The 23,390-nt window shown below is 44.0% G+C and overlaps 2 protein-coding genes across 2 annotated transcripts in view; one reads left to right on the top strand and one right to left on the bottom strand.

Moving 5' to 3' along the window:
• SH3RF2 (SH3 domain containing ring finger 2) overlaps nucleotides 1-708 on the top strand; it is a 125,819-nt gene extending 125,111 nt beyond the window's left edge. Inside the window, exon 11 of the mRNA XM_045075335.1 lies at nucleotides 3-708. The gene's annotated coding sequence lies outside the window, so the exon portion shown is untranslated. The remainder of the gene's footprint in view (nucleotides 1-2) is intronic.
• Nucleotides 709-2,534: 1,826 nt separating this feature from the next.
• Nucleotides 2,535-21,691, bottom strand: PLAC8L1 (PLAC8 like 1). Its single transcript, XM_004744705.3, has 4 exons — nucleotides 21,493-21,691; nucleotides 16,685-16,821; nucleotides 3,991-4,127; nucleotides 2,535-2,784 (listed from the first exon to the last, which is right to left on the bottom strand). The coding sequence occupies exons 1-4, from the start codon at nucleotides 21,612-21,614 to the stop codon at nucleotides 2,644-2,646; spliced, it is 537 nt and encodes a 178-aa protein (XP_004744762.1). The 5' UTR covers nucleotides 21,615-21,691; the 3' UTR covers nucleotides 2,535-2,643.
• Nucleotides 21,692-23,390: the final 1,699 nt, after the last annotated feature.

The raw sequence follows: 23,390 nt of genomic DNA, 5'->3' as shown, positions 1-23,390 counted from the left end.
AGGGAGACATCAGAAATTTGTTCCACACTTTGCATCTTGGAAAACTAAAAGAAATTTTCTAGTGAAAAGAAAAATACATAGAACATGACTTCAGTGTTGGGAAACCCTTGGATTTGTACCAATGACAGCTCTTTGCAAGTCTGAGGAAAGGGAACTTTAATACCAGAGTTGTCTCCTACGTCAATATTGGGTGTTGGTTCACTTTTCTCCTGGGAAGAAAGCATGTATTTTTGGGTCCCTTTTTCCTCCACTTGACATGTGGAGGAAACCAGAAGTCAGGGCCTTAAGCTGCCTTGCTTTGGGACCACTCTCCACCATCGGCTTTCAAAGAACTGTCCACATCATATGTCTGTTTTCTGTTCCATGGTTCCGTGGTAAAACCACTGCTTTTTGGAGCCCAGAGTTTTGTTTGGGTTTGTGGCTCTAATGAGTTTGCTTTTTACCAGCCAGACTAAAGAGAAGAATTCAAGGGAAACAGGAGTCGCCTTGCTGGACAGGTCCTCCTGCAGCTCCCACCAGCACAGGAGGCCCACGCCAGAGACCAGGGCCCACAGCACCGTCCGCTCTCCACACAGGGAAGGGCCCATCATGCTAAAGTGGAGGCATTACCCAAGTCCCCTCTGTCAGAACTGCGTACTGTTCCCAGCTGGAAGCTTGTGAAGCCCGATGTATGTGTTAGCATGGAACAATAAAACCGGTTTAGTTGTCCCTCGGGCCTGGTTTTTTTCAGTAGCCGGCTTGGAGAGGGAACATGTTATCACAGATTAAATAGAAACATGGAGCACTTGATTTTCCCAGAGGACGTTGGTTCCTGGCAGCTGCTCAGGACTGTCCAACAGGGAGGGGCAGGAGGAGAGAAATAATTTTGTCAGACGGGAATGGCTGAGGATCTGTGGGGATGGCTGCCACAACCTCTCAGCGTTCCCCAGGCTGGGTTCAGCTCTGGAGAGCAAACTCCCAGCTTGGATGACCATGAGGGCCCAGGAAGACCTCTTCTCCACTTGCTTATTAGTGCAGAGGTTAAGAGCATAGCCTCAAGCACCTTACTGCCTGTCACCTAACAGCTATGTGGCCATGGCCAAACCACTTAGCTACTCTGTGGCTCAGGTCCTTTTTTTTTTTTTATGGAAAAAGGAGCTAAAGTAGCCTCTTCTTGAGGAGTGAAAGGATCAGATGTCTTAAAACACGTAGAGCACTTTGAACAGTGCCTGGCATACACAGGTAGCCAATAAAACGGATTTCCCCACCTTCACAATGTTGCCACACCTACCAACCACCCACACTGTTATTTACTTAACATTATTTGAATGGATTCCATTTTAATCTAAAATTTGAGAACTTTACATCCCAGGTATAAATGGGAAACTAACATAAATTGCTGTGAGCATAAAGTAGCAGTTAAAGAGTTATAACAACTCCTATTTACTGAGTCCTTGCTACTTGCCAGGCAGTGAGCTAAGAGTCTTGACTTCTGAGAATCCTCACAGCTCTCTGAGGTCAGCATCATCCTTTTACAGATGAAGAAACAGAGGCACAGAGGCATCAGAACATTCGCCCACAGTTACACACTCTGCAAATGCAAGAGGTGGTCCGGGCTTCAGGACCCAGGCTCCTCAGCCCTGTTCTGTGCTGCTGCCCGAACAAAATCAAGAGTGTTGCATTCCCGGGGCTGACGGCGGCTGGACCCGCTTCCCAGGACGGTGGTAACTGAGTGCTGCAAACTGGCTGGCTTATAGCAATTGAAACTCAATCTATCCCGGTTCTGGAGGCTCCCAGTCCAAAACCTAGATGTGGGCAGGGCGAGGCTCCCTCTAAGACCTCCAGTGGAGGCTCCTCCCTTGCCTCTTCCAGCTTCTGGTCACCCAGGCCTGCCTGGGTGGCTGCATCTCTCCGATCTCTGTACCCGTCTTCACACGGCTGTCTTCCCTCTGTGTGTCTATCTTTGTGTCTCTTCTCCCCTTTTCGTGAGGACAGCAGTCACACTGGATTAGGGCCCACCCTAATGACTTCATCTTAATTACTTCGGCAAGACCCTATTTCCACGTAAGGCCACATTCACAGACGCCAGGAGTTAGGACTTCAGTGTATCGCTTCGGCGCAGGCGGGAGTTGGACACAATTCAGCTGCCCACCTAGGGCTTCAAGCTCAGGGCCGAGACCCGCCAGTGTCGGAGAGGTGTTCAAGACCTGCAGCCACCCGGGAACGCCTCCTTCATGAGGTGCAGACTGAAAGAGTCAGGACAAGGGAAGGACCATGCCTCTCTGATTTAGTGACGCTTCGTGTCCAGTCCAGGTGCTAACTAAGATCGACCGTTTCCTGCCCCACTACTGGCTCTGTGGGCAAAAGGGGGTAGGGAAGAAAGCTTGCCAGGAAAGGATGGTGGTAGGAAGATGGGGGGAATGCACCCTTCTCCAACTCTAGGCAGGTGTGGAAGGCACAAGCTCATCTCTAGAACCTGCCTTACGTGGCGAGGCTGGAATGCCAGAGAGACTTCATCGAAGGTGTGTGTGAAGAACGAACAAGAGTAAAGACAATAGCGGAGAAATCATTTATTTTCATACAATTTCCATGAAAACTTAAGAACAATCTCTCTTCTAGGAGGGGCTTGGGGAGCGAGTGAGGAGGAGGACTTTTCTAGCTCTGTCAGATAAGGTTGTCCTTGGTTGAAGGAGCCGTGTAGATTTCATAGAGTCGGGAGGCCCTCATCTTGAGCTCCCGGGCCACCTGACAGATGGAGAAGGGCCAACAGCAGTGCACGGCGAGCCAGTCCTCACACAGCGTGCCCTAGGGTGAGACCCATGCCTCTGTCCTGGAGCAGTCACTCAGGCTCCGTGCCATCCCCCAGGAGCCTAACCCGTCCGCTGCTTCCGAGTTCCACCAAGTCAATACCCTACAGGGACACCCGGGAACACGGCTCCACCAGGACCCCCAAGGGCCAAGCAGCTCAACCCCTTATCAATCCTTGCAGCTCAAAGACCTGGCCTCACTTAGGGCTTCTGACACAGACTTCACACTTGAAACCACTGGTTTCTCTGTCAGCATCTTTTTTTTTTTTTTTTTTCCTATTAGGACTTAATACTTCGAATTACTTTCTTTCCTTGGAGTGGGTAATAAATGCCTATGGTCCAACATTCTCGCAGTAAGGCGGCACAGGAAGTAAAAAGTATATCCCTCTTCCACAGCTGTCCCCAGCTACCCACTTAACTTATCTGGGGGCAGCTGTTGTTGGCAGGTTTTTATGTACACTTCCAGATAAATTCTATGTCTGCACAAGTACATATATAGTCCTTATATGTGAATAGTTGTGTACTTCTGTGTCCTTTACCTTTTATTCAATATATTGAATAAAATATATTTTTGAATATATATTCAAATTCAATTGAATTTGAATATTGAATTCAAATTGAATTTGAATATATTCAAATCAATATTCAATATATTGAACCAATATATTGAAATATATTTTAGGGATCATTCCATTTGAATATATAAGGAGATGTCTTTTTTAACTGTCCACATCCTGATATGTATGACTTTCTGTGCTCAGTCTCTTGTTGTACCTAGGCTGAGCTGTCCTGGAAAGTGACACTGGCTCTTTGAAGAATCCCCAGGGAATCCTCAAAGTGAATTCTGCATATGCCCCATATACTTCATTTTCACTTAGACCATCCCAAGTAAATCCTCCAAATTTGGTGCCATTCTACCTGTCATCTTCTCTTGATGCAGTAAGAGAGAGAGAAACAGAAGCGGCCCATTGACCTATCATCAGCATAAGTACCCCCTTTGAGATGCCTTTCATCCTGTCCATTTTAGTCCATATGAATGAAGTCAGAAATTTCTTCCCTTTCCTTTCCCAAACTCTTTGCTAAGTGTGGTGTTTTTTAAGCATTCTCACTCAGACTTTTTTTTTTTTTTTTTAAACCACAGCTTTGAAGGACATTTAGGTTCTTATATAGATCCAAGTTCACATACCGGTTCAAACACACTTACCCGTATTTTATGTCTCTCTCTGGTGCCAATTCTCAGTGCAAAGGTGGACCCGGGTAACAATGGCCAACAAAGGCACTCTCCATGATGCCTGGCGATGTCACACTCAAGGCACATTGGACAAAACAGACCACAGAAACCTGTCAATAACCACATAAAAGCAAGCCACGGTTCTTAGATGTGCTTAGAACAACTTCACGTCTCGAAGAGCATTTACAACCTGATGCCATCCATTGAATGCTGCACTGTCTCCCTGCAATCAGGGACTGAGAATGAATAACCAATTGTCAAAACTCAGTGGATGAAAATTGCCATAACTGAGCCACATCAAAATTGTCTTTTGTTAAACACTGGCAAAGCTGCACCTGATACAATTCTGTTAGCGTTCACTATGGTAATTGTTTTTTCCTGTCAAGAGAAGAGCATTAAATAATTTTTTACAGTTGAATCTTAGCTGTTGCTTCTATTATGCTCATCTATTTTCAACATTTAAAATAGACCCAGTATATGATACTTGTGAATAGCAGGCGTCTTTCTCTGTAAATGTGATTGAAAGCTCTTTTATGGTGCGCTGATTCTGCCTGCTATTCTCATCAGGACTGTATTCTATTTCCCCGGCCAGAAGGTTACTCTCATTTTTGCTAGTTTCATGGAGCCAGTGACATCTGCCAGTTTTAATCTGTAAACTATTAGAGGCTTGGTTCCTTGAACATCAACTGGAAACAGTGTGTCATTTATTTATTCATTGATCTTTAACTCCTGATACTGTTTCCTACACATCCTGCATGAACCATCAAATGCAGAGGTTCTGTTTTAAATATGTTTTGGGTCGCAGACCCTTTTGAGGATATGGTGATAGCTATGAAGTCACTCCTCAAGGGAAAAGAAAAAGACACAGACATGCAAAATATTGCGTTCAATTTTGTGGGGTACAAGGATCCACTGAAAGCTATCAACAGACTGCAGATTAAGACTTCCTTGTATACAGTTAAGATGCTATGTCATATAGCATCGCAAATGAGGATGACCTTGGAGAACACAAATAATTAGGACTATAAAACAGCAAAATAAATAAACACCAAAAAGCTAACCATGACCTTTAACGCATGTATGCAATAAATGGTATTCAGACATAATTTATATACAAGAAAATGAACAGACCGTAAATGTTATGTTGGGTGACTTGTGACAATCACGTTCTCACCCAAGTAACAAGTAGAACACTGCCCTCAGGGTTCCCTTGTGCCCCTTCCCAACAATCCCAGCCCTACCATCCCCACTCCAGAGGCAACCACTGCTCTGATTTCTCTTCCCGTTGATAAGTTTTGCCTTCTCTTGGACTTCATATACAGGGAACCATTTTTATTGTTATATCCACCTTCTTTTATTCATGTTCCCTGAGGTTCACCTTTGCTGTTATGCGAGTCTGTAGTACGTTCTTCATTGGCGCTGAGTAGTATCCAACACATGACTGTTGCACAGACCGCTTCTCCAGACTCTCGCTGGCTAGTCCATCCTCTGCTATTGTGAATACGTACTTCAAACACTCCTGGACAGGCCTTCATGCGGACATATATTTTCATTCCCTATAGGTGGATTTCTGGAAGTGGCATTGCTAGGTCATGAGGTAGATTTATGTTGAACTTGACAAGATATAAAGAGTTCTCCAAAATATTTGCACCACTGAACAATCCCACCAGCAACAGATGAGAGTTCTAGTTGTTCCTCGTCCTGACCAGCCCTGGCTACTGTCGGTCCTTCTGACGTTAGCCATTTTCGTGAGTTTGAAGTGGTTATGATCCCAGCCTGTTAAGTGCACCTGACAAAAAGGCTCACATACCAGTGTCACTAGCACAAGAAGTTCCTGCCAAAGGCTTGTCTCTGTTACCTGTCCTTCCCTCCCTCCCCAAACAGTGGGGCATGTGAAGTCCCACTCCCAGATTCAATGCCAAAAAAGCGAAATGCGAGGAATGCTGTTGTATTTAGAAGCTCGGAAAGATGTTCCAGGATTGTGGACTTCACCCTGGCTCTGAGGGGCTGAGGTGGCACACATGCATACGGAGAGGGAGGACTCTGAGGGGAAAGAGGACAAGGAGCAACCTATCCTTTGAAGACCAGAGCATCTATTCCATCCATTCAGGAGCTGTGAGATGATCCACTAAATCACGTATCGTAAGCATCCCTTGCCCCAAAGCAAATTCTGAATTCAGCCTTGAGTGAGTCTGAGATGTTTTGCCCCACACTTTTAAAAAAAAAAAATCATTACTCCCAGCCAGATCAGAAGGCCCCACCCTGCACCGACCACTGGGATGAACAGCTCAGAGGACACATGGCCCAGTCAACTTCCTGCGACTTTATAGGGGTCCTAGGGCAGGCAACCCTGAATTAGGAGACATGGAAATCATGGCACAGGAAAAAACAACCAATCAACTCTCATTTAAGGCATGGATGATGAAATAGTGCAAATGCCTGCAAATAAAAAATTAATCAAAAACTGCATAATTGGGGACGCCTGGGTGGCTCAGTTGGTTAAGCAGCTGCCTTGGGCTCAGGTCATGATCCCAGCGTCCTGGGATCGAGTCCCGCATTGGGCTCCTTGCTCCGCAGGGAGCCTGCTTCTCCCTCTGACTCTGCCTTCCACTCTGTCTGCCTGTGCTCGCTCTCGCTCGCTCTCTCTGACAAATAAATAAATAAAATCTTTAAAAAAAAAAACAAAGTGTCTGTAGAAAGAACCCAAGAGTATGAAAGATGTAAAGTCTGTCTTTCTGCCATTTAAAAAAAAAAAACTGCATAATTATAAAGCTGACAAGCTAAGTAAATAATAAATTGTGTTTACACAATCGCCTGAGCTGCACCACTATCGCTGGCAAGGAGAAATGCCCACCATCCTCAGTATGTATACTGTAAAAATGCCCACCATCCTCAGTATGTATACTGTAAAAATGTTGCTCTTTGCATTGGAACCCCTGCATCTCAGCTTTACGACTGGTATGTCTTTTTAAAAAATACATGCTGTTATTTTTATTTTTAATCTTTTCCATCAGATAACCATGTTATCTAAGCATTCATTAGGATGTAGCTACTAGATGCTGAAGGCAACACACCAAAACACATATTCAGTTACCTTGGGACAGGATTTAAAAAATATATCACATGAAATTCGAATTCTTATTAATGTAATAGCTAACATTAGAGTTCACCATGTACCCATCCCTGCTAAAAATATATTGTATTCATTAACTCACTTAATTCTCACAACAATCCTATAAGGCAGATATTCTTATTGTGTCAATTTTAACGGATAATAAACTGACGGCCAGAGGGATACGTGTATTAGAAAGGAGAAGAGGTCAGATTTGAACTCAGGTCGTCTGGCCCCGAACCCAAAGTCTTTACTACTACATACAATCCTGTATGTTCTCATGTTTTATGAATTTACGTTACAATGGTTGTGAATGTGTGTTCCAAGATTGAACTACCACTAATTTGTATTTATTCCTGTGCACATCATGCAACTTTAGGAAAGTTCCTTTTCGTCAGATGTTGCAGTTCTAGATGGTGGAGTGAGTGAGATTAAAAACTCCTGGCTCACACCTCAAGAGGAATGGGCAAAAGCGGGACCATGGAAGGCTGTATTAAAGAGTCTCTAGGAGAAATTTTTACAGCATAGTTGCTAACTCCTACAAATCAATATATAAAGGATTAAGCAAAAGAAGAAAATGGGGATAGAACATGAACAGGTAATTGACCAAAAAGGAAACACAAATGGTCAATAGCAACCGTCAAAAGCCAGCCATTAGTAATCAGGGAAATGCATATTGAGACCTTCAGAAACCCCAGAAGCATGCCAAGTTTTTCAATATTTACATTGTGGGGAAACCAGAGAGGAATTGCTACACAGTCCTTTTGAAAGCAACTTGGGTGAATCTAGTAAAACTTTAAGTACACTAGGATCTAGTAATTCCGCATGTGAGCATCTACCCTAGAGTAAGAAGCAGTACAGGGATGTCCACTGTAGAATTATTTGTAGCTTGAAATTTAAAACTTCAGTGTGCACTAATAGATGAAAGCATAAATAAGCCATGATGGTATAAATCATACTATGGAATAATTAAGAATGTAGCAAAAGAGGGGCACCTGGGTGGCTCTGTTGGTTAAACATCTCAGCTCACATTTGCAATGACATGGATGGAACTAGAAGGTATTGTGCTGAGCGAAATAAGTCAATAAGAGAAAGACAGTTATCATATGGTATCTCCGATATGAGGAATTTGAGAGTTAGAGTGGGGGGGTTGTGGGGGGAAGGGAGGGAAAAATGAAATAAAATGGAACTGGAGAAGGATACAAAGCATAAGATGCAAAGCATAACAAACTGAGGGCTGCTGGGAGGTGGGGGGGGAGGGATAGAGTGGCTGAGTGATGGACACTGGGGAGGGTATGTGCTACAGTGAGTGCTGTGAATAGTGCAAGACTGATGATTCACAGACCTGTACCCCTGAAGCAAATAATACATTATGTGTTAATTAAAAAAAAAAAAAAAAAAAGGTCTCAGCTCAGGGCACAATCCCAGCATCCTGGGTTCGAGCCCCTCATCAGGCTCCCTGCTTAGTGGAGATCCTGCTTCTCCCTCTCCCTCTGCCTGCTGCTACTCACGTTTCTGCTCTCTTTGTCAAATAAATAAAATCTAAAAAAAAAAAAAGAAGAAGAAGAAGAAAAGAGGAGGAAGAAGAAGAATGCAGTGAAAGATTAAGTACCAAGAGAATTAAATCTCTAAGACATATTTTGAGTTTAAAAAAAAAAAATCAGATTGCAAGGGCACTTTGGTGACTCAGTAAAGTTTCTGACTCTTGATTTTGGCTCAGATCATGACCTCAGGTCATGAGATCAAGCCCTGCATTGGGCTCCACGTTCAGCACAGAGTCTGCTGGAGCTTCTCTCCCTCAGCCCCTCCCCTGGTCCTGCCCCCATTTCTCAAATAAGTAAATAAATAAAACCTTAAGGGGCACCTGGGTGGCAAAGTCAGTTGGGTGGCCAACTCTTGGTTTCTGCTCAGGTTGTGATCTCAGGGTCATGAGCTCGAGCCCCACATCAGGTTCCATGCTCAGCAAGGAGTCCGCTGGAGATTCTCTATCCCTGTTTCTCTGCCCCTCCCACTCCTACTCTCACTCTCTCAAATAAATAAATTTTCTTTTAAATCCTTAAAAAAATCAAATTGCATAATGATACATACAGCATAACACTATTTATGGTTTGTTTAAAGAGTTACAAAAGAGTAGTATATACTTCTAATGGCTCCATACGTAAACATGGAAAAAAAGATCTGGAAGGATTTAATAAAAAAGAACATTCATGGTTTCCTTTTCTGTAATGTTTCATTTCTTACAAGGTAAACATATACCTGTGTTATTTGTGTATATACATATATGCAAATATATATTATTGTATTTTATTTGTTTTTAGGACCTCAGGCTCAAAAGGATTTGAGCCAGAAATTCAGCCTCTTCCTCTTACATGGCACCCATAGGCCTGGCGGTTATATGAGCACCCACTCCCTCAGTGTTCCTGGCCTATCCTCTGAGATGGGCTCCACCCTCATGCATGGAAGTGATTTATATTATTCATCCCTCTCACTCACAGGGGAGTTGAGAAAGAAAAAGCCTACACAGAACCAGAGTGCAAAGCCCCCAGAGAGCAGAAGTAGAAAAGGGGGGTGGAAACTGCAGCGAGGCACAGTTTAAATCAATTACTACAAAAAGGCAGAACCACTGAACAGTAAGAGATGGTCAAGAAAGAAATGGGGGGGCGCCTGGGTGGCTCAGTGGGTTAACCCTCTGCCTTCGGCTCAGGTCATGATCTCAGAGTCCTGGGATCGAGCCCCGCATCGGGCTCTCTGCTCAGCCGGGAGCCTGCTTCCCTCTCTCTCTCTGCCTGCCTCTCCATCTACTTGTGATTTCTCTCTGTCAAATAAATAAATAAAATCTTTTAAAAAAAAAAAAAAGAAAGAAAGAAAGAAAGAAACGGGGCACCCCCATACCTGTGGGTGGGTCTGTAAGTTAGTACAACTTCCAAATGGAGATCCACTTGGCAGCATCTATCAAGATTTAAAATGGTACCTACTATTTGACCAACAGGTTTATTCCTCAGCAATTGTCCAACAGGTAAACTTACACACACGCAAAGTGCCGTCTGTACGAAGACATTCAGGGAGTGTGAGTTTGAACGGCAAGAAGTCTGGAAACCACATTACGGTGCTCCAATGGATTTCTGGATAAATAAATTATGGTACACTCATAAAATGGAATCTATGCAGCAATATAAGATATTTGGTGCAGAACAGCATGTGTTTATAGTTCTACTATTTGTGGAAATTACATAAATCCACGTACAGCAAAGAATCTGGAAGAAGAGGTACTAGAATATCAACAATAATTATCTCCAACAGCTGGGATTACAGGACACTGGTTTTTGTTTTTTCAGAAGATTCCGTATTTTTCCTTTTTATGATGACTCCACAATACTGTTATAATAGAAAGAATAATCTCCTTTGCTTCAAAGTTATTGTACACCTTCACAAGCATACAGTCTGTATGTGGACTCAGGTAAGAATTGTTGTCTCTGGGGAAACTGGGTGGACAGGCAGCAAATGTATCAAAGGGGTAGGTACTTTTTAATTTTGCATCGTGTGCATGCTAAACTTTACAAAATCTCTTTTTTAAAAAGATTTTATTTATTTATTTGACAGGAAGCTTGCACAAGCAGGGAGAGCAGCAGAGGAGAGGGAGAAAGAGACTCCCCACAGAGCAGGGAGCCCATTGCCGGGCTCCATACTCAGAATTATGACCTGAGCCCAAGGCAGACGCTTAACTGACTGAACCACCCAGGGACCTTTTTTTTCTTTTTCTTTCTTTCTTTCTTTCTTTTTTTTTTTTTTTTAAAGCACAAAGCTGACTCCCAAAGAGAAAAGCCCTCCTTCCTAGAAATGCTCAGAAAGCCACAGCTGTCAAAACCTTGCCAGGTTTTGACAAGCAGGTGAGGGGCCAGACCAGTGACCCCAGTAACCCTTCCAACTCAGAAGACTTATGATTCTTTCAATGAAAGCAAGCAAGAAAGAATCCAGTGAGAATATAGGTTCAAATTCATTCACTGATGGGTTGTTCAGCAAATGTTTTTCAGCGCCTCCTGCGGACCAGGCACCCTGCTGGCCACGGCAGGGGTGAGCAAGAAGCAGTGGTGCCTCCTTCTAGAGAGGTACACTGTACCCAAGATAGAGTTCAGGGACACAGACCTCCATCAGAGGCCTTTTCAAGCCTTCCTCTTCCAGAAAACCAGAGAGAATCCTGGCCCACTTCATTCTACATCTTGGGCATCTGGTAAGTACTAGTCCCACCAAGCTCTTCACCCCCACGTGCTTATGGTGCCCTCCACACGGAGGTGGTTTGAGCGTCGTTTCCTCCCCGTTTTCCGTATCAGCTTTAAGTTGGTTTCTGAAAGAGGCCGTCTCTGACCCCACTCCCCTATAGTTTCCTTCCATAACACCCTCTTTCTTTCCTTCAGGGTACTTACCACAACTGCTATTATTGTTTGTGGATTCATTTGCTTAATGTCTATCTCCTTTCTGAAACCCTCTCTGTCTTACTCACTATTACGACTGTAACACCCATCACCTGTCGGCACATGCATAGGAACTCAGTAACTATTGAGTTACAAACCAACGTGCATTAAACCCGCCACATAAACCTTCTCTGGGGCAACATCACAAACATTCCCGAAGCCGGGCTATCTCGCCTCTCACCCTGGACAACATTTAGCAGCCACTTACTTCCCTGTGGCTTTATTTTCACACCTGAGTTGCAGCAAACCCATCTCCAAAGAACTCAGAAATATCCATTTGCCAACCCCAGCGCACAGTGAATGCAGATAAAAGTGCCCAGGAGAGAAGAGGGAGGCAGGCTCAGGTCATGATCCCGGGGCTCTGGAAATGAGCCCCACATTGGGCTTCCTGCTCAGCGGGGAGCCTGCTTCTCCCTCTGCCCCCTCACTGTTTGTGCTCTCTCTCGCTCACTCCCTCTCAAATAAATAAATAAAAACTTTTATTTATAAATCTTTAAAATATTTATAAAATCTTTAAAAGAAATAAAAATAAATTTAAAATGTAATTGCAATAAAATGACAAAGCAAAATGTCAAAAAAAAAAAAAAAAAAAAAAAAAATCACCGCGGTTCTTGACATACCCTTTATTTAGTGGATGACAAATTATAGCAGTAATTCTCAACATGTAATGGAAGGCTGTCCCAGGATGGGACTCTGGCGTGGAAAAAGTCACGGAAAGCGGCTCTCCCTTTTTGTTCCCAAGTTTGTCACAACTATTTACACAGTGGTCCGCTTGAATTGAAATTCTGTGGATAAAGCAGCCCTTTTAAACAAAAGCAGCCCAGGGCTCCAGAGCACTCATACTCCACTTGTGTCCCGGGTTGATGACAGTGTGGAGAATGAGCATTTAAAGCGCATCACCTCGAAATTTTCTTCAGAAACAGTCAGCTTTGAGACACTATGAGCAGTCATAAATAAAATGGAGGTCCATCCAGGGAATAACAACCAGGACACAGAACATTCCAGATCATCTTGTACTAGGTATCCATGGCCCCTTCTCCACAGATCGTGCCAAAATGTAAAGAATGTTCTATTTCAGGGTGCCTGGGTGGCTCAGTGTGTTAAAGCCTCTGCCTTCGGCTCAGGTCATCATTCAGGTCCTGGGATCGAGCCTGCATCGGGCTTTCTGCTCTGCAGGGAGCCTGCTTCCTCCTCTCTCTCTGCCTGCCTTTCTCTGCCTGCTTGTGATCTCTGTCTGTCAAATAAAAATATAAAATCTTAAAAAAAAAAAAAAAAGAATGTTCTATTTCTCCACACATCCTCCCTTCTCACCTTGTCCCCAGAATGGGCTCTGAAACGGGCCAGCAGGGAATCTCAGAAAGCCGAGTGCGGTCGGTCTTCACATTGACGGGGCTGGGGGACAAAGCTAAATGGTGAAGCAGCATTTGAGGCAGGGGCGTGGTGAGGATGGTTGTTTCTTTAGCCAACTTTTTCGGTGCCCTTGCGAAGGAGTAGAAGTCACTGTGCAGCAGCACATCTATGCCTCCTGACTCTACTCTTGGCTCTTAACAATAGTAACAATAATATATCTCAGATTCACTAGGGGCATTATTCTGTATTTGTTAGGCATTTCCTGATAACAGCACCCCAACAGTAATTTGGGAAAAATATCTCTTCACTACTGGGGGCAATGCTGATAGGACTGTCCTTTGGAATGACCTAAGCCTGGCAAAATGGACTCCATCTTCTCCATCAATTCTCAGAAGGAAAAACAAAATGACAAAAATGTTTGCAGTTGATCAGAGTATCAACTAGCTTCTGATAATGCAGCTTGTCCCAGGGGCGCCTGGGTGGCTCAGGGGGTTGAGCCTCTTCCTTCGACTCAGGTCATGATCTCAGGGTCCTGGGATTGAGCCCTGCATCGGGCTCTCTGCTCAGTGGGGAGCCTGCTTCCTCCTCTCTCTCTCTCTGCCTGCCTCTCTGCCTACTTGTGATCTCTGTCTGTCAAATAAACAAATAAAATCTTTAAAGAAATACGGTATAAAAATACAGCTTGTCCTTTCTGAGCTTAGTTTTCAGTTGATTTTTTGATTCTCTGAGCTACCCCAACGCCTCCAAATGAAATCCAATGTTTATTTGTGTATTAGTTTCCTAGAGCTGCCATAACAAATACCATAAACTGGGCATCTTTACCTGATAGAAATTATTTTCTCACAAACTGACAAGTACCAGAGGAGAGGGGGAATGGGTGAAACAGGTGATGGGGATTAAGGAGGATACGTTGTGATGAGCACCAGCTGTGGTATGGACGTGTGAAACCACTAAATTGTACACCTGAAACTAATATTCCAATATATGGTGGTAACTGGAATTTAAATAAAATCTTAAAAAAAGAAAACAAATCATTCTCTCAATGGAGAATTCTGGAGGCTAGAAGTATGAACTTAAGATGTTAGCAGGGTTCGTTCCTTCCAGAAGTTCTGAGGAAAATTCTCTTCCATGCCTTTCTCCAAGCTTTTGGTGGATGCTGGCAATCCCTAATCTCTGCTTCTCTTTTCCCATGGCTTCTCTTCTTAAGTGTTTGTACTTAAATTTTCTGTTTCTTATGAGAAACACCAGCCATTGGATTAGGATCTACCCTAATGTAGCAGAACCTCTTTTTAAACTTGACTACACAGCAGAAACTCTATTTCCAAATAAGGTCACATTCAGACCGTACAGGTGGCCATGAACTTTGAAAGGACTATTCAATCCAGTAGAGCATGCAACCAAAAAAAATGATCTAGTCAAGTTCCAAGCCAGTGTTAAGAATGGGTTCTAGATATTACGTTTTTGTTTTGGGTTTTTTTTTTCTTTTTTAAAAATTAAATATAATGTATTATTAGCCCCAGGGGTACAGGTCTGTGAATCGTCAGGCTTACACAATTCACAGCACTCACCATAGCACATACCCTCCCCAGTGTCCATAACCCAACCACCCTCTCCTTAACCCCCTACCCCCTGCAACCCTCAGTTTATTTTGTGAGATTAAGAGTCTCTTATGGTTTGTCTCTAGGTATTACGTTTTATCTTAACAACAACCCCTGCGGCGAGCACTTTTATTATCCTTCCTTTAGAGGGGGCAAAGTGAAGACCCAGAGAATTTGTTCGAGGTCAAATAGCCAGTAAGAGGCAAGCTAAGATACAAGGCAAGGTCTCATCTGATACAAACATGTTCTCCTCATCACTACACTATATTCTAGGCTTTGCCATACTTGAAAATGTACTGATGACTCCCCAACACCCAACTACAAACTATGAAAGGAAAATGTCTACTTCCTAATCTGATGCTAGATCTCCACATCTCCACATGGCTATTCTGCCTTCTCTGGACCTCAGTACAGGGGACAACCAAAGTCAAAGTATCTGGAAGAGAACAAGGAAGAAGCTGAGAGAATCAGAGAATGGCTGCCGTCATTATCTGATCAGAAGTCCACATGAGAGGGCGCCGGGGTAGCTCAGTGGGTTAAAGCCTCTGCCTTCGGCTCGGGTCGTGATCCCAGGGCCCTGGGGTCAAGCCTCACATCAGGCTCTCTCCTTGGCAGGGAGCCTGCTTCCCTTCCTCTCTCTCTGCCTGCCTCTCTGCCGACTTGTGATCTCTGTCAAATTTAAAAAAAAAAAAAAAAAATCTTAAAAAAAAAAAAAAGAAGTCCACATGGGTAGCAGCGGCAGGAAGAAACCTGTTGAGCTCTGCGTCAGATGGGCAGGGATGGAGGGTAAGGTATTCTACGAGGCAATCTCTTCTTTATGGGGCCCAGGCAAACAGTGAGGGGCTCAAGCGTGGAGGACCAGACCACCAAAACTTGGTGGGAGAGCTTTAGCCTCAGCCAGACTGTCAGCTGAGTAGGGACTAGGACCATGTAACGGCTCAGATGGGTCTCTGATCGATACTATGAGGCTTTAGGATTGAATCCAGATCTTTCCAAAAACCAGCAAAGGGCAGAGAAAGCCATATTCTTCAAAAATAATAGACCCAGGGTCTGCTGGATTTTGAATGTTAGTGACAAATGCATATCTAACAGTGACCTCCCCACAGCCACACCGCATCCCCCAGAAAGTCTTGTGGCCGAGATGCTCCCTAGGGCAAAGGCAGGACTTGGAAAGGGATGCTGACATGGTACCAGAGATGAGTCAGAATATCCTAAGATAAAAATGGAATCGATGTGCTTTGAACTTCATTCCCAGGGGACAATCATACAGCTAGGGGAGTGTTATTGGTACCTCTCTAGAGCTAAAATAGTATCTGAAAATAATTCAGTTAACATAGGGGGCTTTTTGTGATTATTTCTGTTCTTAAAAGAGTAGTGCATCTTCCTCCTAGAAAACTAGAAAGAGAGAAGCAAAAAGAAAATAAAATTACTCATGAGCCTACCATCTGGAGTATGTCATAAACATTTGTATTTGTATCCTTCCAGATATTTTTTTAAATATTCCCCCCCCCAAAAAAATGGTGTCTAATGTGCTTAGTTTTACAGTCTGCTTCTTTAACTTAAAAATGTACCAAAACATCTTTCATCCCATTGACTGTTATTCTACCATGTTACTTTTCATGGCTGTATAATAACTCATTGTGTGCGTGCCCCATCAAACATCTCAGGTCATTCCAGATTGTTGCCACAATAACCAATGCTGCAGAATTTAACACTGCTAAATCTTTGCACGTGATTTACCTCCTTAGACTAAATGCCTAAAAATGTAATGACTGGGCCAAAGCTATATAACACTTGAGGTTCTTGTCATACGTATTGCTAAGCCATCCGGCGGGAAGGTTATACCAACGTCTCCTCCTACCAGCAGCAGATGGGGCAGCCCATTTCATGCATCTTTGCCAACAGTGGAGTTCGTCATTTAAAAAATCTTTGAAGTTACCACTTATTCTATAAAAGCATCCACATCCCTGAAAAGCAAGATTTTTTCCTGCCAAGGAGTGCACGTGAGCCGCTAGAAGATTGGTCCGCTTATTCTAAAGCCATTATATTTCTGTCCTCGTGCCTGATGTAGCTCCTGCACCCAGGGATGACTTGGGAAAGAAAATAGTCAAGGGCTTGAGTGAAGAGGGAACACATACAGATTCTCCTGTCTCGGCAGACACTGAAGAGGCCCGTGCTCCAGTCTCCCCCAGTCTGGACGATCGCTGCGATGGTAGTTCTGCCAGGGCCTCCCCGGTCGGGCTGCTTCACCACAGCCTGGGCTGGCGCATGGCTCCTGGAGAGTCAAAAACAGTGATTAACTTGAAAACAAAGGGGATGGTTCAGAAGGATAACCATTAAGCCAAGACGGGGTAATAAAAAGGAGAAAGGGACACAGATGCTGAGTGGCTCTTAATTCGTAGCCCAACCTCCTCACCATCTGCCCTCCCCCCGCCCAACTTTTGCCCTGACTTAGCCCTCTCTCTGGTAATGGCATCATTATTCCAGACCCTGTCATTCACCCTTAAGGTCTGGCCTACTTCCTTAGTATTTTGTAATAGTTAAATCCACAAATTTGGAGGACTCAGTTCAGACATCAGCATGTCACTTGCTGGCAGCTTGACCTCAACTGTCGCTTAACGTCTCTGTTTCTGTTTGTTTGGAAGTAAGATTAAAAAAAAGATGACCTCACAGGATTATTGGGTTGAATGAAGGACAAATAATTAGTTTGCTGTGTCTGAGTGTATGTAACAAGGTGCCTTGAGTGAGGCTGTACCCAGGGGTTTCGAGCCTTCATTGGAGAAACTAATAGGGCTTGGGCATGGAAATTGGGACGAGGCCATAGAAATTGTACATTATTTAAACAAACAATCAAGACTTCAGAAGATGTCTTTTTCTGTTTGTTTAAAGATTATTTACTTATTTTGGTGGGAGAAGGGCAGAGGGAGAGGGAGAGAGAGAATCTCAAGCAGACTCCTCACTGAGTGTGGAACCTGACAGGGCTGGATCCCAGGACCCTGAGATCATGACCTGAGCTGAAACCCAGAGTCAGATGCTTAACACGCTGAACCACCCAGGTGCCCCCAGAAGATGTCCTCATGTCAAAGTACTATATGATTATCCTGGGGGCCCGCCAAATACAACTTGGGACTAGTTTTCCCTGAAGGGAAGAGATAGTCCACGTCACCATTCTCAAGTAGAAAATACGGGCCGAGGGGCACCTGGGTGGCTCAGTTGGTTGAGTGACTGCTTTCGGCTCAGGTCATGATCCTGGAGTCCTGAGATCAAGTCCCACATCAGACTCCCTGCTCAGAGTCTGCTTCTCCCGCTGATCTCTCTCCTCTCATGCTCTCTCTCTCTCTCTCAAATAAATAAATAAAATCATTAAAAATTAAAAAAAAAAAAAAGAAAAAGAAAAAGAAAGAAAATACGGGCCGAGGGGATAGCCTTCAAAAGTGAAGTGGAAAAACTCCCTTCTCTTTCTGGGCCCCAAAGCTGGTTTTGCCCCAGCTCCCACCATGGAGATACCTGGGGTAGTCCCACAGGGAAGGGTAAGCTGTACCTAGCCTTCTGGAAGGGGCAGATTGAGAGGATGGTCGAGGGACCGCCCCAGAATGAGCGTGAGCCTGTACAGGGTAGTAATTATTCTACCTCCTGCTTCCCTCTCAGCAAGCCTCATTAACAGTCTGTACCTGTCTCTGGTGGGCTGTGAAGAATGAAAGAGCGAGCCTGCCTCACACGGGAGACAAAATAAACAAGAGACAGCAGAAATTCTTCCTGTAATAGCTGCTGTTACGGGACTAGTCACCAAGGCTCAGCACCTGTGACACATGGCCTGGAGGGCAGAGAGGAACACTCCTGAGCACCCTTAAGGCAACACCCTGAGGGCATCTTGGAAACAGCAGAGGGCCCTTTGAGAACCTCTAAATCAGGGCAGTAAATCCAATGGGGGTGCATCGTTCTTGTTATTAAGGTCCACATCTCTCTTTCCTTCCACTAACACTGCCCGCATCCACGCCCTCCCAAACCTGATGGGTTTTTAACAAACACATTAGCTTGTTAACAAAACAAATGCCCAAGCCTCACCCGGAGCCAAGAGCGCAGGTCTCCAGACAAGAGATACAGAAATCGAGATTTCTAACCACATCGCCAGCAATACCGAAGCTGTCATCCTGACACCAGCCTGCTTGAAAGCTGGCACAGGTGGATGTGGGGGCCACAAATGACCACACCGGCCTCTGAGTCTCCCATCGGGTGGGTGGGGATGTCAACGTGAGAAAGATGGCGGAGAACACAGAGTAGGAGGAAGGCTGGTGGGGAAGAGGGTGGGTGGAAGATAGCGGGTCTTCAGTGCCAAGGAGACACCAGCTGGGAGTTGAAAGTCAGGAGCTACCTGTCGAAGTGCAAAGTGGAGCTATAAATAGCCCCAACCCTTTCATCCTTTAGGCATTTAGAGACAAGGCTGGCAAGCTAACGAGCTTTTCAAGAGCCTGCAACACTATCTGAGGCCTAGGAAAAATGTACTGGCTCCAAAATACAAAAACTATAAGACAGAATCCAAAATTAGTTAATGCTCAACTAAACACTGAAGTCTAGCATTATGCCAACCTCATTAACTGTCAAATTCACAAATTCACAAATATTTTACTACATTTAAAAACAATTTAGAATTCTCATTTTGCAAAAAAATCCCAAGTACGAATGATTGCTGAGAAACAAGAGCCAATCATAAAATGAACTAATTGCGGAGAGCCAAATAATTGCAAAAGCAAAATTATAAAAATCCTTTCACCTATTGTACAGCAGAAAAAGTATGGATATAACATGTGGTATGGGTACACTTAAATATGTTTGTTACACTGTGGGTTGGGGCCCATGGTACGAACTGAACTGTGTCCCCACCAAGTCTATGTTGAAGCCCCAGCCCCCAGTGTGACTGTATTTGGAGACAGTGCTTTGAGGACGTGATTACAGTGAAGTGAGGAATAGGGGTGGGAGACTGGGCTGATAAAACTGCCATGTAAAAAGGCCACGTTAAGCACCTAGCAAGAAGGCTGCAAGCCAGGTGCAGAGCCCTCACCAGAACCTGACCATGCGGGCACCTTGATCTTGTACTTCCAGCCTCCTGAATGGTGAGAAAATAAATTTCAGTTCACGAGACCACCCAGTCTATGACGCTGTGTTACGGAAGCTCAGAGCGAACAAAGACAGCTATGAAGATTTCAGACTGGTGAAGAAACCACCTTTATGCCTGTCTTATTTCCTCTGTTCCTTGGAGTCAGTGAGCACAAGCTGCTTGCCCGCACCCCCTGACCCCGTAACCCCAGAATCCAGCACACAACCTGACACCTGGCAGGTTATTTGGTGAACTAGACCAAAACTAAATGTCCATATCTCTTCTGTTATCTTTGAGTGCTCCTCAAATCTAGTTATAAATTATGGGATCTTAGTGTTTCCTTCTCTAGCAAAGTTACACTTCTCAGGTGTGGAGAGAGGAAATAAAAGCAGAGAGAAGGGGCACCTGGGTGGCTCAGTGGGTTAAAGCCTCTGCCTTTGGCTCAGGTCATGATCCCAGGGTCCTGGGATTGAGCCCCGCATCGGGTTCTCTGCTCAGCGGGGAGCCTGCTTCCTCCTCTCTCTCTGCCTGCCTCTCTGCCTACTTGTGATCTCTGTCTGTCAAATAAATACATAAATAAAAAATCTTAAATAAATAAATAAATAAACAAATAAATAAAATACATAAAATAAAAGCAGAGAGGAGCCTCAAACTTCCTGCATCCCTCCACACCACCCATTTGCCATCAGATTCAGCAAGTTCTTCATTGAATGGAGGACAAATTTTAGGCTCAGGCATGCTAAAATTCAAATGTGGCCTGGTTGCCTTCTACTTGTCTGACCTTGGGAAACACATCACTGCCTTCAGCTCTGGTCTCTCTCCCATAAAACTGGATTGCAAACATCCTCCCTCTGTAGTGGTCTTGAGGACCAAAGAGGATCACACTCCAGGCACTCAGGAGGCTTGCAGTGGGTGGAGGCTACTGCTATTCTAACTTCATGATCCTGCACTGCCCTGGGGCCTTCTGTACCCTTTCCCAAGAAACAGAGAATGGAGGCAGGTGCTCTCAGGCAGTTTCTCAGGTGTCACACGGGCTGCCCCAATACCTAAAACTTCGATCCCAGGGACCCATCAACCAGCTTTCCCAGGACTAAGGGTTTTCCCAGGAGGGAGAACTTCCAGGGCTCAACTCAGGAGATGCCAAGGTAAACCACGAAGTTTAGTCACCCTAAGAGATAAGCAACAGAGGGAGGCTTCAGCTGATGGGAAGCAGGAGGCTGACTCAAAGCACAAGGCAAGAGGCCCAGTGTTGGAAGATGGAGATGCACACTCTCCCCGCTTTCTGACCTCACTCTGCGGTCCTCTTCTTGCTGCTGCTAAGCACATTCCCCACCCTGTGTACCCACTTGTCTGGTGCTTCACCTTGCGGGGGGGGGGGGGGGGGACAGAGGGGGGGGCGCGGCGGGCACGGTGGGCATTGTTCCTGTCACCTTCTTCCTTGATGAAACTTGCAATACTAAAAAGCATTCATTCTGCCTCCCACCCAGGCTTCCTTGATTAATTCAAACTTAACTGAAGCCAAAGCTCTGGAGTTTTGATTTCAAAGGACTAGAAATTACTGGCAGCCCCCAGTAGTCAAGTTTTACTTGGTCAAGGTTCAACGCTGAAAGTCAAGAATAACTTTCACCCAAGCCAGCCCTTCTCTTTTCACTGGCCAACCAGGGCCTGAAGGAACTAATCAGTTGCCCCTTTTCAAGTACCCGTGGAAAATGATAGCAACTACTTTCTTCCCAAGCCCAGTTTTCTTCTCTTGGCTCCTCCTAAGAAGAGACTGATTTTTAGACAGAGAGACAGAAAGAGATTTGATATGCTACCCAAAAAGAAAAAGAAAAAAATCACCCAACTCTCTACCTCACACTGGAAAGAAAATGTTCATCTTCAGAAGAGATGAGTGAAAGCAACAGAGGTGAGTGTAGGCTGAGTAAGGAAGCATCCTCAGGAAATTTAGAGAAGTAATTTCCAAACCAGTTCATAGCGAGGCGCTTTCCTGTCTTGGAGGTTCTCCTTCTCCCTTTGACAAGAAGTTGACTGATTCTAAACTTAGATTCAATCCAAAGTGAAGCATCTCTTCTAAAGAATGTTGCATTCATATTCTGGAACCTGAGGTCACAGCACTGTAACTGACAGACATCTTATTTCTTTAAAGACGTGTCCACATCTAACTGGATGTGTCTATGTCAGGCTATTAGGAGTTTCTAAAGTACATCTCTAGGACATGCCTTATGCAGCTGTGGACCTTAGCAATGCTGGGGAAATGTCCAGAGAGGAAAAAAACTTGAGGAAAACATTGGAATTGAGGGAAGACATCTACAATCATAATTCAGGGTTACATGAGAAAGACAACAGCAGGGACCTGCCAACTCTGCTACATAGTCTTCACATCAGACCCACAGAGAGTAACTGCTGAGGGTTCTGAATTTCAAAGCATTTATTTGAGCAGGTTTGTGAGGAAAAGCCTTTATAATGCCTTCCAAATCAAGATTCTTCAGATACATCTTCCTAATTGCCTTCACTCACTGGGTTCTGGGCAAGTCTGTCTCCTCATCCAGAAGGATGCCTCCTACATGAAGGACAGCCATGTTTCTTCCACTTACCATTCCAACTCTAAGTGCATAACATGGTGTATGCAACAGAATAAGGAGTTAGTAACTTGTTGAACAATGTGCTATACATGAAAATTCAAGTTTGTAGGATAACAGAGATAAACAGGTGATTACTAAGCTTTGCAAAAAAAAAAAATGATTTATAATACGGTTCCTTTAAGGAGTGGATAACCATTGTCCATGTAAGCTGACTCCATATTTTAAAATTTCATTTGTACTTAACTTTTCCAATCAAACATCTATTGTATGGACTAAGCTGTAGGCACACAGCTCTTTCACCTAAAACTAAAATGAAAAAGAGAAAGAAGAAAAAGGAACGTTCTTCTTTATAGAAGAATGACAACTGTATGAAAAAGAAATAATAGCATTTAAAAATCACCATATTGAATAGCATCCAACATAATTTATTCAGGAAGGGATCTTGAAGGGGCACTAAAACCATTAGGTAAAAAAGAATGGAAACAGGAAGTTCCCAAGGTGCCAAAATATCACTCCACAGATTTCTCACTGCAAAAGAAAAAATGTATCTTAGCTCTGGAGAGTTCCAGAAATACTCAAAATCTATCTTTAAATAGTAAGTTCTGAGTGTTTGTTTTTTTATTAACATATCGTTACAACAAAAACTCTGGAAGTGATTTCAAAAAAAATACCTTAAAATATATGTATATATATATATATTTACACACACACACACACACACACACACCCCTTTATAATGGAAAGTTCTGAAAGTGATCAAAATATATCCCTAAAATATAGTTTTGGAAAATGCCAAATCTAGTATCATTTTTTTTAAAAGATTTATTTATTTATTTATTTGACAGAGAGAGATCACAAGTAGACAGAGAGGCAGGCAGAGAGAGAGAGAGAGAAGCAGGCTCCCTGCTGAGCAGAGAGCCCGACGCAGGACTCGATCCCAGGACCCCAAGATCGTGACCTGAGCCGAAGGCAGCGGCTTAACCCACTGAGCCACCCAGGCGCCCCCAAATCTAGTATCATTAAGAGTGGGACAAACTCATATTATGTACCTCTTAGTACAACACAACATGAAATAATGTTTAATCATAATTTCATCAAGTTTCTAGACCACTGTCCAATAGAAATAAAATGCAAGCCACGGATGCAATTTTAAATTTCATGTTCTTA

Source organism: Mustela putorius, unplaced genomic scaffold (genome assembly GCF_011764305.1).
Source record: "Mustela putorius furo isolate JIRA1106 unplaced genomic scaffold, ASM1176430v1.1 tig00000145_pilon_pilon_pilon, whole genome shotgun sequence".
Lineage (NCBI taxonomy): Eukaryota > Metazoa > Chordata > Mammalia > Carnivora > Mustelidae > Mustela > Mustela putorius.
Note: the sequence above shows the minus strand (reverse complement) of the source record. Positions and strands in the feature narration are given on the sequence as shown.